Raw genomic sequence first — 15313 nt, forward strand, 5'->3', positions numbered from 1 at the left:
CAGTAACAAAGTACTGTCGCACACCTGGCCAGTTTTAGAATAGAGGTTCATAGCTTCAAAATAGCCCATTTCTACCAGGGAAATGTGATTTATGATAACCGAGACACAGATCTGAGCAGAACCAGATTCCATTTGAAGTTTTTCTGCTGCTGAGCTATAAAGCATTTCTCTGAAGTGAATCAGTGGACCTCTGTCCTCTTTAGTGGATCGTAACACAAGCACTAATGAGACAGATTTCGTTAAAAGACAGTTGATTTATGAGAGAGTTCGAATTCTATCTAATTTTGAAATTGCTGGTTTAGTCCAAGTATCTGATCTTTTTTTCTCCTTACCATCACCATCACCCGCCTCTGTGTATGCTTTGACATTGCTATGGTAACCCTGAAGGCTGATGGAATTCCCTGCATCTCTTTTCACAGAGGGTGATGAGACAGGAGTGATGGATAGTCTGCTGGAGGCCTTACAGTCGGGGGCTGCCTTCCGCGACAGAAGAAAAAGGACACCGAAGCCGAAAGGTGAACATTATGCTTGTTTCATGTTGCTTTATAGGGTACTATCACAGAGAAGAACACTTTCTTGGGGGAGGGGAAATAAAAAATTCTTTTCAAGTCATGTGTCAAGAATGCAGTGCTGTGGGCAACAACTGTTCAGAAGGTTCATAAGTTTGCTTAATCCCTTGCAAAGACAAATGTCAGAGAATTATGTCTTCCAGTTGGCCGATGTCACCAGCACATTAACGAATCAATGCACTGAACCTAGAAAATCCTGATTAGTGTGACAAGTCTCATCTCCAGAACCATATGTACCTTGTCCCAGTGGAGTTTACAGTAGCATAATTAAATGGGAAGTAAAAGTCATAATATTACTGCTTCATGTATTTCAGGGTAGTGAAGCATTGCTTTGCTTCCAGAAATAGTTAACCTTGGAAACAAGTGTGTCTAATACTGTTAACTTCTTGAGATGAACAAACCTCTCTATTAAGTTTCTTTTGTATATATGTATTTTTTTAACAGATCTCCGGCAAAGTCTCAGCCCAATGTCTCAGAGGCCTGTTCTGAAAGTTTGTAACCATGGTAATAAACCATATTCATAAATTGCACACTTCTCTTATCTACTTTCATGTTCTTTATCTGTGGTTTTAGTGGGCTGCTATGAAAGTTCTCAAGTTTCAACATAACTAAAATAGTAAAATGTGTGGATGTGGATATTTGCTGCGAGATTGTGTGCCCATAGTTTGCATCCTCACGTTATGGCCTTAAGGTTGTGCCTTATTATGCCTTCAGGTCTGTAGTGGATGTTTATTATCATCATCATTATTATTAGAGGTTATTTTCATGCATTTCTGATTGATGTTGTCCAGTGAGCCCTTTCAAAAGTAAGGTGTTCTCGTTATACTGTTTTAAGCAGTGGATCTATTTTATATCAAGGCACAATTTCAAGTATTGAATCTGTTGCCTTTTTCACTTTACCTGATTTGCTAGTAAAATCAGAAATATCTCAACTAACGTTTTTACAAAATCATAAGTAAAGATGAGCTTCTTATGATACTGTGGAAAGATGTGCTAAAATCACTAAAAAGGAGGTGAGTTCACTTAGACTCTGATATTTATCTAAAGTTGCCTTCTTTCAGAAACCTCTCACCAATTTACATGCCCAGCCACTTGGCGTGGTCTCTATTCAGGGCGCTGTTTTATGTTGATTGGCTTTTATTTTCTCTGGTTCCCTTTTCATGGATTATGCGTTTCTGGTTATCTTTCATAGTCAAACACATTCATTCATTTTGAGTATCATTTCTTCGTAGTTGATTGTCACCAAAGTTAACCAGATGTGTAAGTGGAAAAACACCTCAATGATTTCAGTCAAAGGCTTTTTGGGTCTTGATGAGTTAAGTTTTAGAATTACGAATACATTACTGAGAGAGGAACTTGTGCCAGATGTCTAGGGTGGCATGAATAATTTCGAAGTAAATAAGAAAAACATGTGGATGTTATAATCTCTGGATAGTCATGTTCATCTTTACTGCCCAAGGTAAAGGACAGATAATATGTCTTAATAAATGAATTTAAAAATCTGCAATAGTATTTTTAAATGGATTTTTTTTACTTCTTTCAATATGTTTGTGTGATGTTTGTCTTGCGTTTCCATATTCTAACAATAGGAAGGGAAGTTGAGAACAAGTCAGAGAAATTCATTGTGAATAAGTAATTCCTATCTTTGGGTTTATGATTTAGAGCCATTGTGACATAGTAAATCATAGCAAGAAATGTAAAGAGTAGAGCTGTCCTGGACTTTAGAGATTTTGTTTTGTAGATGAAGAAATCGAAGTACAGTAGGGCTGAACACTTGCCAAAGGTGCACAGCTAGTTAGTGACACACTGTGACCACAAACAGTTCTCATTCCAGTCCCATTTCTTTTCTGATTTGATTTTTTATTATTAATCAGATAACTCAAACCCTATTGTAAATCATTAAAGGAAAGAACTATAGCAAAAAGCACTGTGTTTATTTCTGATTATTGAGGTATGTATATGTATGTATATTTATAGAGATACCTATTTATATCCATCCTATACTTAATTTTAAATAAGTGTTTTCGATATTTTGTAGGCAAAAATTATTTAAGACAACTTTGTATAGTGGCTTTCAGGAACTCGTTTCTTATATGACTAATGTTAACAAAATATCTATAATAATAAGACTCAATTTTAATTACTTATAAATTACGATATTTCTGTTTATTATATAAAAACAGATAACAATTACGTTTATACAAAGCTAATAGGTACTGTCTTAAGTTTTAAGGCTATTGAGATAATTAATCTACTAGATTATACATACAAGCCAAAGAAGAGAGATCACAAAGATCAAATCTTCTTTTCAAATACTAACATTGTAAGTTACAACATTATAATTTTTTCGATGGGTATTTCTGTTGTGTTTTCCTCTCATATTTCTAACCAAGAAGAAAGCCAAATGACCAAATTTAACTTGAAGAATTGTTTTGTATAAAGAAAGATTTATTAAAGTAAATGTCAAAAAATGCAGGATTTGTTAAGGAAAATTTCATCATTGCAAAAGGGTCATAATGATTTTAGGATTTATTTTTGCAGTCTTTGTGCTTCTAAAAATTACCTCATGCTTTTATTGAAAAACCCAACCTTAAAACTGAACTTATTTTACTTTTTAATTTGCTTCCATGTACTTAGTGATATTTATATTTCTGCATGTATATATTTGTTGATACTGATCTTGTAACCTGTTTTTAAAGGGTTTTTACATTTTAATTATTTTTATATGCTAAGCAAAATAAGAGACAATAATAATAATAATAAGCAATGTTACAGAGTTAATTGGTTTTCTAAATGCCAAGAATTTTGTGGAATGTTTTCTACATAGTACCCCATTTAATCTTTCCGATAGTCAGATCAGGTGATCAATATTTTTTTCTCCATTCTATGGGCAAAGTAGTCAACAGTTAAAATGGTCCGGTAGATTGCTTAAAGGTCTTGCATTCAAGTTTTGTACCTGAGCCTATGTGGCTTTAGAGACTAAGTTCTTAATTTTTTTGCCATGTCATACTCTGAGAACAACTGCTGGAAACAGCACCTAATCCCTTCCCATCCATTAGTTGATGATTTTTTTGTTTGTTTCTTTTGTGACATAAAGTTGAGTTGTTGAGACACAGCCTCTTCATGGTTCTTGAGCCTTCGGTGTGCCTTGTCTGCTGGTCCCAGATTTAGCCACTTGATAGCACTGTTTTCCTACTCTAAGATTGGATTACAAGGATAATCGTCTGGATGTAGTTATGGGCACTTTTTAATTCTTTTAGTAAACTCAATACAGGTTGAGCATCCCTTTTTCAAAATGCTCGGAATCAGAGGTATTGCACATTTCAGATTTTTTTTTTTTGTATTATAGAATACTAACGTATACATAATGAGATATCTTGGGCATCAGGTTCAAATCCTGATAGGAAATATATTTATGTTTCATATAGCTTGAAGTCTTACAGTTTTATCCAGTACTTTTAATATGCCTGCATTTTCACTATGAGCACCCCATGAGATGAGGTGTGGCATTTTCTACTTGTGGTGTCATGTTAGCACTCTTAAGTTTCAAATTTTTTTCCAACTTCAGACTCTTGAACTAGGAACACTCAACCTGTGTTAAAGCATCTGTACTAAGTTTTAAAAACAAATGCTATCTTAGAACAAATCAGGTTTATGTTTATATTATTTATATTTATATATATATATTTGCTGCAACTTTGATCTTTTATTATCTGTGCTTTTTTTAAAACTATAGCTATGATCCAAAATTTCTTAAATTACTTTTTATGTATACACAGCATCTTTTATTTCAGAATGAAAAAATGCTGGTACTGTATTCCCTGAACACCTGGGGCTACAATGTTCCAGTATGTATTTGGCAAACTGACTTCCAACATTGTAACTCTAATGGGCTTTGGGAGCATGGAAATACTAACTAATTTATTTAGCCCTTGTTCTCCAAATGGGGAAGAAGTATATTGAGAGTCTGATGCCAGGAGAAGAAATTTGGACTATTGTGGTTTATGAGGAGTTTGTGTAGAACCAAAATGAACAATGTAAATGAGAAGGAAGAATTGAAAGGACTACATGGCCCCGTCCTTGCCAATGTGGATTGGCTGCAAGGCTGAAGAGAGAATCAAAGAACACATGTGAAAGTTTGAGGACAAATAATGGATCTGGAGTTCTTGTTGAGACTCTAATGCTGCATTAAAGAATGAATTATCTAATAATACTCTAAAACAAGAGAATGGAAAGTCCAGAACAGAACACTAGGAGTGGACTGAAGAAGTGAGGGAGATGCAAAAGAAAGATAAAGAAAGATAAAGAAATAAGGAAGAACTGCATGGTAGTGGAGCTTGTGTCATGAAGTCAGAAAGAACAGTGTCCAGGACTTGATGTCCTCATTTCTTTCTCTGTTCTTGATTGTTTTAGCGCTGAGTGACTAGTGTTTTTTAGGGTACATTAATTCCTATTCTCCTCAGGATCTTCTTTGTAAACTCTCTATAACTTTTGTGACAGATATTTTCCAAACAGAATTGTTGAGCCACACCTTTTGGTGCATCTGCCTGAAATGTGATTGCATCCTCATTAGGTGTTTCTCTCTTCATTAAGTAGTACAGTGGGATTTTTTTCCCCCAGTTAAATGGATACAGAGTAATCAGAAAGAATTCTATAAACTATATGCAATTAAAAACCCTAATGATAAAACTATTTAGCTGTGACAAAATAAGATAAAACATAATCAAAATTTTAGGCAAACAAGTATTACGCACTTTTAGTGAACATCCGTAACCTAAACAAAATCTTGCCATATTATCTTTACACTAAATCAATTCTTAATAGCCTTAATTTGGATTTGATTATCTATTTTTACTCTTCCATTTATAAATGGAGCTTTGAGAGATTTTTATAGAAATAGGATTGTATTGCCTCAAGGCACAGCTGCTCTGCCACTCTATGATTCGAAGTCAGAATTAAATGTGAAGCTAGCTAGATATCTCTGAATTAGCATATCTTTCTACAAAATAACTCTAAGGGAGTTATACATACAAGACAGGCCTTGGTGCTGTATCCAAATTTCATATACAGCTACCTCCTCTTTAATCCACTCAATCTTGGGTCTCCTCATTTCTTGACCTATCTTTTCCTCCAGCAGCAAGAATTTGGCCTGAGGCAGAATTCTGAAATCTGAAAGGGGTTCAGTGGTGTTGACCAAGCATTAATTACCTTAAAGCTTTGAAAACAAGGAGGACCACACCTAAGCAGTCCTTTTCTAAAGAAGCTTGTCTATCGAAGTTATAAATATGGACAGTTACCATTTCCATTTCTTTTAACTTTCCTATTTTTAAAAAAGAACAGGCATATGGAACAATATAGTGAAATATCTTTTCTAAGTGGCATTGCCCTATATTCCTGAGAACATTTTTGGCTCTTTTTCTGATGAACTTGTGCCTGCCAAATAACCTAAGAAAGGGAGCTATTAAAATACTAATTGTTCTTGACACCCTTACACTTGGGCTTTCAAGTAGAAGCAAATGCTATCTGTAGCTGTCAAAAGACTGAAGTATTTTTTTAAGGGTTTTTTTCTAGCCTGGGAATGTAACACAATCTGGGTGATTTCACATTTTTCTGAAACATCAGTATCTTGTATTTACTATGTAGTCAAGCAAAAGGAAGAATAGACTCAGCAGGGCTCCTGCCTGGGGAAGGATGCCCTGTGGGTTGATGGGAAAGGCTTATTCTTTCTAATTTATAGTCAGGGCAGGACAACCTTTTGTCATAGTCATTATCAAGCAGACTCTTAAGCATGAACAGGTTAGAAAATTCTCAAGTAGTGAAGACTTCCAGTTGTTTGAAAAGGACATTTATGCAAGAAAATAGCAAATGCCTTTCATTTAATGAGCATTCACAAATGTATGCTGAAGGCAGGAATAAATTTAGTGAAAAGGAGATAAAGAACTACTGTCTAAGGGCAGTAATGTCCTTGACTTCCTTGAAGTAGTTGCTGTGATTAATATGGCTCTTGTTCTGTGTGTGTTCCATGCTGTACTATAATTAGATGATCTTTTAAAAATCTTTGCCCATTCTGACCTCTCCCTTTTCTGGCAGTAGAGGTTCAGAATCCAAGCTTCTAAAGAGTTAATAAATGGACTTTAGAACCTCTTTAAACTCTATCCTTTTGAATTTTGTGCTTGGATTTGTTTTTTATTTTTTTTTCCTAGTAATAGATCTGTTAATTTTTGCTTATTTCTCTAAAAGGAAAAAAGAAATGATAATTAATTATTGATTATCTAATTGATGGATTGTTTTAAATCTACCCTATTTCACATGTTAGAATTTTGCATATAATATACATAAAAGGAAGCCATTTCTACCATAACTGTTTTCCATTCAAGAACTAAACTTTGATTGGCTGATTCTGAACATGAAAAACATGTCAGACACTTGGTTGGCCTACAGATTTAATGAAAATAATTTGTTAAAAATAAATAATGGGGCCAGCGCCATGGCACAGTAGATTAATCCTCTGCCTGGGGCGCCAGCATCCCATATGGGTGCTGGTTCCAGTCCCGGTTGCTCCTCTTCCAATCCAGCTCTCTCTTGTGGCCTGGGAGAGCAGTAGAGGATGGCCCAAGACCATGGGCCCATGCACCCGCATGGGAGACCAGGAAGAAGCACCTGGCTCCTGGCTTCAGATCAGCGCAGTTCCGGCCATTGCAGCTATTTGGAGAGTGAACCAACGGAAGGAAGACCTTTCTGTCTCTCCCTCTCACTGTTTGTAACTCTACCTCTCAAATAAAATAAATAAAATCTTTAAAAAAGTAAATAATTAAGATCTAAGGAAACAGTGCAATTGTGGGGTTCTCTGAGCGTTCAAAGGAGGGACATCATTTGTTGCTGAAATAATCACTGAACTTCTTGGATGTCCCACCACACACCAGCTATGATTTTGAATAACTTTTAAAATTACTGCTTTATGATAGCAATACCAGCCCCAAATATATTTTTTAATTTTTTATTTATGTGTTTTCCCCCCAAAGGAACCTTTTGTTTAAGGGATACAAATTTCATGCATTTCATAAGTATAACTTTAGGAATATAGTGCTGCTTCCCACCATCATCTGACCTCCCACCCACTCTTCCACTCCCCCTCTTCCTCCTCCTCCCCCCTCTTCCCAGTCCTATTCTCCACTAAGAGCGATTTTCAATTAATTTAAATAATTCTTTAAAAATGTATTTCAACTTGAATTTGGAAGGGCATTCAAACCATAGCAGGAAGATCAAGAGAAAATTTAAATACAGAGATAATCTAAATGACAATCATAATAAAGGCTTTGTGGACACATTTGGAAAGCTTTAGTGGTAAGCAGTAAGAAAATAGGAAGATTTTAGAAAAAGAAGAGATATATAATCATAGTATGCTCCTTGACCTGTACCTCCATACCATACTAATAGCAACCCTATGGTAGATTTACCCCAAGATGGTCCTCAGTGATGGAAGCCTCCTGATAGTCACACCTGTGGATAACTGATTAAATATGGCAGAAATGATGGTATGGCACCAAAGAGATTAGGTTATAAAAGATATGCAGCCCTCAGCTTGGGTGCTCTGGCATACTTTCTCCCTCCCCTTTGGCATTCTGAGTGGCTTTTTGGGAGACACACACTGCGGAACTGAACTTTAGTAGAGCAGCTGTGCGAACTTGGCAGTTCATCCCTATTAAAATATAACCAGAAGCCAAAATCTCTTCTTTCATTAGTTATCAGTCTCCTTTTCTCCTAACACATACAGATCATACCTGTATTTTTCATTTCTCCTCCTCACTTCTGTCCCCCAGTACTGTCTCAACCTAAAGGGGCTTTTCTCTGTTCTGTCTTGCAGCTTACCATTTTTCTGTGATCTGGAAACTGCAATGAAAAATCAGGGTTGATAATGATAGTTCCCATAAGACAGGATAATAAACATGCTTTTTGCATATAAGATGGACACTTTTCCACCCCTGTGTGTGTGCTGTAGATAATGTTGGCCCATGATTTTGCAACACATTTCAGAATTATTTTCTTCCTTTGTCATTCTTAATATAAGAGAAAATGATATAAATGAATAATAGAAAAAAATCAAGTACCCCTGAACATTTTTACCTTTACTGCAACAGCAGCTTTCCAGTGGCGCCTTCATAGATGTGAGCTTTATAGTGCAGTGAGTTAAGCTACTGCTTAGAATGACTGCATCTCCTATCAGAGTGCCAGTTTCAGTCCTGGCTTCTCTGATTCTGATACAACTTCCTGCTAGTGCATCCCAGGAGGCAGTAAGTGATGACTAAACTCATCATCTTAGTGGGCTCCCTGCCACCCACTGAGACACCTAGATGGAGTTCCAGGCTCCTGCTTTGTCCTGACCCAGCCCTGACTGTTGTGGGCATTTGGGGAGTGAACCAGCAGATGAAATGTATCCCTCCCTCTCTCTCTGCCTTTCAAGTGGGTGAGGATAAACAAACATTTTTTAAAAAGTCAAGAAATCTTAATGAGCAAGAGAATTGTATGAAATTAGCATTTTGAATCACTAATGTTACTTAAAACCATTGAATCATCTATAAATGGTTTTTTTTTTTTTTAAGATTTATTTTATTTATTTGAAAGAGAGAGAGATTCCATCTACTGAGGCTGGGCCAGGCTGAAGCCAGGAGCCAGAAGCCAGGAGCTTCAACTGGGTTTCCCACATGGGTTCAGGGGCCTAAGGACTTGGGCCATCCTCCGCTGCTTTCCCAGGTGCATTATCAGGGAGCTGGAGTGGAGTAGCCAGGACTAGAAGCAGTGCCCATATGGGATGCCAACATTTCAGGCAGCAGTTTAGCCTGTTTCACCACAACACAAGCCCCAAATAAGTGAGTTTTAATTAATTGCACTGCTCTCACGAAAGCCAGGGATGTAGCTGGAACTGTTGATGGTTTGAAAGAGAATGGTAGTATGACTGTCTCTTTTACAGAGTAAGTAAGAAGAAATATTAAGTATTTTTTTGCTTCGAAAGGGTCTATAAATTGAAGGAAGCATTGGCATGCATTAAGAGAGCTGCAATGTCCCATTGATTCTCAAGTAAATTAGAAATTATTAGTGTTAGCCATGATGTATATTATTGTGATGTGATACCATTTGGCTCAGTTTTGCCATTTATTAGCACTAATATCAGAATAAATGATAATGATCATTAAGTGCTATGTACATGATCATTTAAGTAATCATGCCTGCAATCTTCTTCTATTAGTCAAACCTCTTTGGGTTAATTAGTCAGAGAAATTGTCTTTTCCTGATTTTAGAGGAATAATGAAATAAAGGAGAACTGAAATACACTAAAAACAAGAGAACATTACCATTTACTTCATCTATCGACTTTTCATATCTTTACCTAGTCCAGTATTGCATTCTCAAGGTTAAAAGATTTGGCAACTTCTTTTCATTTTGAAATATGATAATTGGGTCCATTAAATTATATGTGCATACTTTTTTTCCATTTGAAGCATTTATGCAGTAGAAAAATGGTAATATGTGCAAATAAAAACATCATCCTCATTTACCAACACATCCACACTGAATGATGAACCAGTAAATACTGTTTAGATTTAGCATTAAAAACGCTAATAATATCTTAAATTTTAGTTCTGACTAGGAATAACTCAAAATATATTGAACTTCAAGGCTACAAATATTATATGGGAGACAACTAAGAAACTTTATTATCGAGCTTTTTATCATTTGCATCTTGTTAATATGGCTACTCTGAGGAGTTCTGATGTTGATGTTTGATAAACCATAAACAGAGTTTTATTTAATCCAACATGCTATTTTATCACTGAAAACATATTTCATACCTTTTTCTTAGTCTTGCCCAAATCCCAAAAGGAGAAAAGATAAAGAACAGAATCTTTTAAAATTCATTGTGATCCGTCATCGGGCAACTTGTCAAATGATAATGATGGTGCCGCTGCTCTGTTTTTTTAATATGCCGGCAGAAATAACTGAAGGGCATCATGCGTTAAGGGAAATCCAGCGCAGTCTTCAGGGCAGAGAAAAGCACCGCGCGAGACAGCTTCTGGGACCTGTTGCCACACTTGGAGCCTTTGGCAGTAGTATCTTCCCTGAGAAGTCTCAAGGCTTTCATCACTTCTTAAACACTGGGCTCTCTGTTTGCTACTCACTTACTGGAAACTGGACACGGCCTATTACTCTCCGTTCTATTAACCTACTTTCTCTTCCTCCATTGCTCTCCGTTCCCTCTCCTTGCCTGGATATGAAAAGACACAGTCTGCTGAGGGTGAGCAAGGGAAGAGAGTAATGAAAAGCAGTAACTCTAGCTGCAATATCGTGAACATTTCTACTTCCTCAGAATTAACTCTGTAGCTTTCATGTATTTTGTTTTAATAATCAGAAAAAAGGATTTTGAATAACTTTTTAAAAAAGATTATTTATTTGAAAGAGTTGGGGGGAAAGAGAGAGACTGTCTTCCGTCTGCTGGTTCACTCACCAGATGGCCACAGCCATGGCTGGGCCAGGCCAAAGCCAGGAGCTTCATCCATGGGTGGCAGGGACCCAAAACTTGTGCCATCTTCTGTGGTTTTTTTCCAGGCCATTAGCTAGGAGCTGAAGTGGAAGTGGAGCAGCTGGGACACGAACTGGAACGCTTATGGGATGCCAGTGTCACAGTTGGCCACTTTTCCTGCTATACCGCAATGCTCTCCCCAATTTTGAATAATTTTAAAATTACTGTTTTATGATAACTTTTCTTATTTTGCTGTTACCACTCTCCTTGTGGTTGTACCCAGGCTCCTAGCCCTGTGCTTGTTGATTTTAAAGGTTTTAGCTACTTTTTCTGTTTTAGGACCACTTGGTTAGTCACATACTCTTCCTCTAAACAGATCTCCAGTGTTACCTATAATCGCTTTATATTTTCACATCACGATCTTCTTTAATCCCATTACTGTCATCTTCCAAGAAATAGCTAACACTATTCCTACGGTCACAATTAGAAGTAAAAGACTAACTGTACAAAGTATTGCCTCAGCGAAGCCTGCTCTGTTTCAATGAGTTGCTGGTTCTGTGTTCCCTTGCTCTAGGGAGCTTTGCTTTGTCTTCTTTAAACTTTCCATATAGTCTCTGAGTTCTTCCATCATTTGAAATGTAAACTTTATACTGAAGAATAGCATACATATAGGAAAGTACACAGTTGAAGTAGGTAGCTTAGTGAATGTTCGTTAAATAAATGGTACTCAGACCAAAAAACAATATGAGTAGAAATCTGGTAATTCCTTCCCCTCTTCCATGCTGTCGCCATGCAGACCAAACATTTCCAGACTGATGGTATTGGCATATTTTAAGTTGTGCCTCTTATAAATAGAGGCAAAATTGTAATTCATTTTTTACTGTTGTTTACTATTCCTCTATATGAATATACTACAATTTATTTTTTTCTTGGTTAGTAGATATGTATATTTTTTCTAGATTTTGGCTATCCCAACAAGTGCTGCAAAAAACATCGCTATTATTTGTGTCTTTGGGTTCTGTCAAGTATGTGCCCTGCACTATAATTGCTGTTTCCTTGAATAGACAAGGAAATAGGTAACATTGCAAATATGTTTTTTAAAGATTTTATTTATTTATTTGAGATGTAGAGTTACAGGCAGTGAGAGGGAGAGACACAGAGAAAGGTCTTCCATCCACTGGTTCATCCCCCAAATGGCCATAATGGACGGAGCTGCACAGATCTGAAGCCAGGAGCTTCTTCCTGGTCTCTCATGCAGTTGCAGGGGCCCAAGGACTTGGGCCATCCTCCGCTGCTTTCCCAGCCCATAGCAGAGAGATGGATGGGAAGAGGAACAGCTGGGACTAGAACTGGCGCCCATATGGGATGCTGGTGCTGCAGCAGAGGATTAACCTACTGTGCCACAGCGCTGGCCCCAAAGTCGCAAATATTTAACTTCAATAGGTACTGCCCAACAATTTTCTACAATAGTTGTAGCAGTTTATACTTCCATCAGAAATGTAATTCCCAGTACCTCATTTCATTTCCATTATGAGTGATGTAAGCAACTTTTCAGATGCTTTACTGGCTTTTGTAGGTATCCTGTTATATAAATTGTCTGTTAAAGTCTTTCTCATCTTTCTACTAGCCCGTAATGTTTTTCACACTGAAAATAGATTTTGCTATCATTTAAAATCCCATGATAACACTTAGATCAAACCAGTAGTTTAAATGAAGGACTTTATGTAACTTTATAAGAATGTTGTATTCTACATCACTTGACAGAGTAGTTGACCTTAGGTTGGCAGGTCTCATCATGAGCACACATTAAATTTTAGAGTCTGCTACATGCTTTTTCTATTCTGTTAAGGTCCCCGTGGTACAGTTGTCCATTGTTTTTTTTCTCCTTGTCATATGAGCATTAGTCTGACTCCTCTGACTGAAGTCTGGTCCTTCAAGAACATTCTTTTTGAAAAAACTTACTGTGTCATAAGACTTCAGAAAGCCATTTTGATGAAAGAATGAATAAGCGAGTGAATACATTAATAAAAACATGAAGGAAAATAAGCAAATGACTGTGTAACTTCATCTTGAAGTTGGGCCTCCCAACTCTATATCTGATATACATTATATTATCCCAGTATTTACTATTAATCAGAATTATTGCTTAAGTAGGGTGCATTGTTGTCACAAAATCTTGTCCTCTGGTTGTAACCCACAAACGTGAATCAGCAGTCAGCTTTCAAGGTATGAAACATAACATTTAAATTTAACTTTATGGTAAATTCAAATGTGTTTTTATTGATTTCCTTAACATACATGATCTGTTACTAAAGAAAAATACCATATATTTATCCCCCAACACAAGATTCATAGTATGATGAGTTATATCCAAAATTAAGTGAATAAATGTATAAACTTTTCCCTTAATGATTGCTTTCATTTATTTGCCTCACAAGAGTCTATAGTATATTCTAAAACCAAATTTGTAACATATTAATTAAAATAGTTTTAAATTGAGAAAGAGTTAATATAAAGTAGAAACCACTCATTTTTGAAATCTTGATTTTCTGAAAGTGGAAAAAATACATGGTTTACTGAATATGTGTACCTAAATCCATCATCTAACATCTTCCTCTATAAATTGTAGCATTAAACTACATAGTTATTCATTTATGCATATTTGATGAACATTTATCATTAAGATCTAACATGGCATTTTGTTATCTAGTCTATTTTGATTGCTACTTTTAAACTAATTGAGCTGCTTTTTGGGATCAAATATGCCCATTAAAAGTGAAATATACATTAAGTTAGTTTAGAAACCAATATACTTGATTTTCCTGATTATGGAAACATCTATCAGTGGTAGAATTCCTTAAAAATGAAGAATAAAGGGGAGAGAATAAGCTATACCTATAACCTAGCTACTCATTTTTAAACACTGACATCCTGAAATTTTTTTTTGAGATAGCATATCTTTAATTTACATTGTAGTCAACAGCTAAATGCTCCAGTAAATAAAGAGTTCAACAAGTAAAAAACAAAAAGACCCAAATTTAGCAGAAATATAAGCAAGGCTATATATAATAAACAAATGGAAAAATGACTATGTCACCCATATACAATAAATTTCAAAGTGATCACAGATCATTAAAGCTATAATAGTATAACATTCTTAACCATTAGTTTCTAAGACTAAGTTTAAAAAAAACTGTTTGCAGCTATACTGATAGACACAAGCATTTTTTTTCTTTTTTTAAATTTTAGCTCCCACATATAGGGGAGAACATGCAGAATTGTCTTTCTGTGTCTAGCTAATCTTATGATGTTTTCCAGTTGCACCCATTTTGTTGTAAATGGTAGAACTGCATTCATTTTAACAGCTTAATGATATTCCATTATGTATAAATTCCACATTTTCTTTATCCATTCATCTGATGATGGATACCTTGATTGATTGTACATTTTGTCTACCGTGAACAGTGCAGCTATAAGCATGGTTGTGCAGGTATCTCTTTGATACAATGTGTTCATGTCTTTTGGGTATATACCCAGAATTGGGGTTGCTGGATTGTATGGAAAGTTTATTTCTAGATTTTTAAGAAATCTCCAAACTGTTTTCCACAGTGGCTGGACTAATTTACATTCCCACTAACAGTAGATAAGTGTTCCCCTTTCTCCACATCCTCGCCAGCATTTCTTACTCTCTCTGTTTTGGATTTGAGCCTTTTGACAGGGGTGAGGCAATATCTCATTTGGTTCTGATTTGCATTTTCCTGACAAATCCTGATGGGGAGCCTTTTTCCACAAAATATATATTTGTTGGCCATTTGTATTATTTCTTTTGAGAACTGCTTGTTGAGGTCCTTTTCCCATTTCTTAACTGGATTGGTTAGGGTTTTTGTTGAGTTTTTTAAGTTGCAGACATATTCTGGATATTAATCCTTTGTTGGATAGGTAGCTTGCAGATATTTCCCCCATTGTATTGGATGTCCCTTGATTCCATTGGTTGTTTCCCTTGCTGTGCAGAGCTTTTGAGAATGATATAGTCCCATTTGTTTAGTTTGTTTCCTGTACTCTAGGGTTCTTATCCAAGAAGTTGTCCCCCACGCTAATGTCTTGGAGTGTTTCCCCTACATTTTCTAACAACAACTTCATGGTCTAAGGTCTTAAATTTAGGTCTTTGATCCATCTTATGTTGATTTTTGTATATTGTGAGAGATGTGGACGTTCTAATTTTTAATGT

General features: G+C 36.0%; 1 protein-coding gene across 4 annotated transcripts in view; it reads left to right on the forward strand.

Annotated features, from left to right (window-relative positions):
* DIAPH3 (diaphanous related formin 3) overlaps positions 1-15313 on the forward strand; it is a 556480-nt gene that overhangs the window by 417199 nt on the left and 123968 nt on the right. For all 4 annotated transcript variants that reach the window (XM_051850009.2, XM_051850008.2, XM_051850012.2 and 1 more), the window contains 2 exons: positions 420-515; positions 1014-1073. In XM_051850009.2, coding sequence (XP_051705969.2) covers positions 420-515; positions 1014-1073 — 156 coding nt within the window. The remainder of the gene's footprint in view (positions 1-419; positions 516-1013; positions 1074-15313) is intronic.

Source organism: Oryctolagus cuniculus, chromosome 9, assembly GCF_964237555.1.
Source record: "Oryctolagus cuniculus chromosome 9, mOryCun1.1, whole genome shotgun sequence".
Taxonomy (NCBI): Eukaryota; Metazoa; Chordata; class Mammalia; order Lagomorpha; family Leporidae; genus Oryctolagus; species Oryctolagus cuniculus.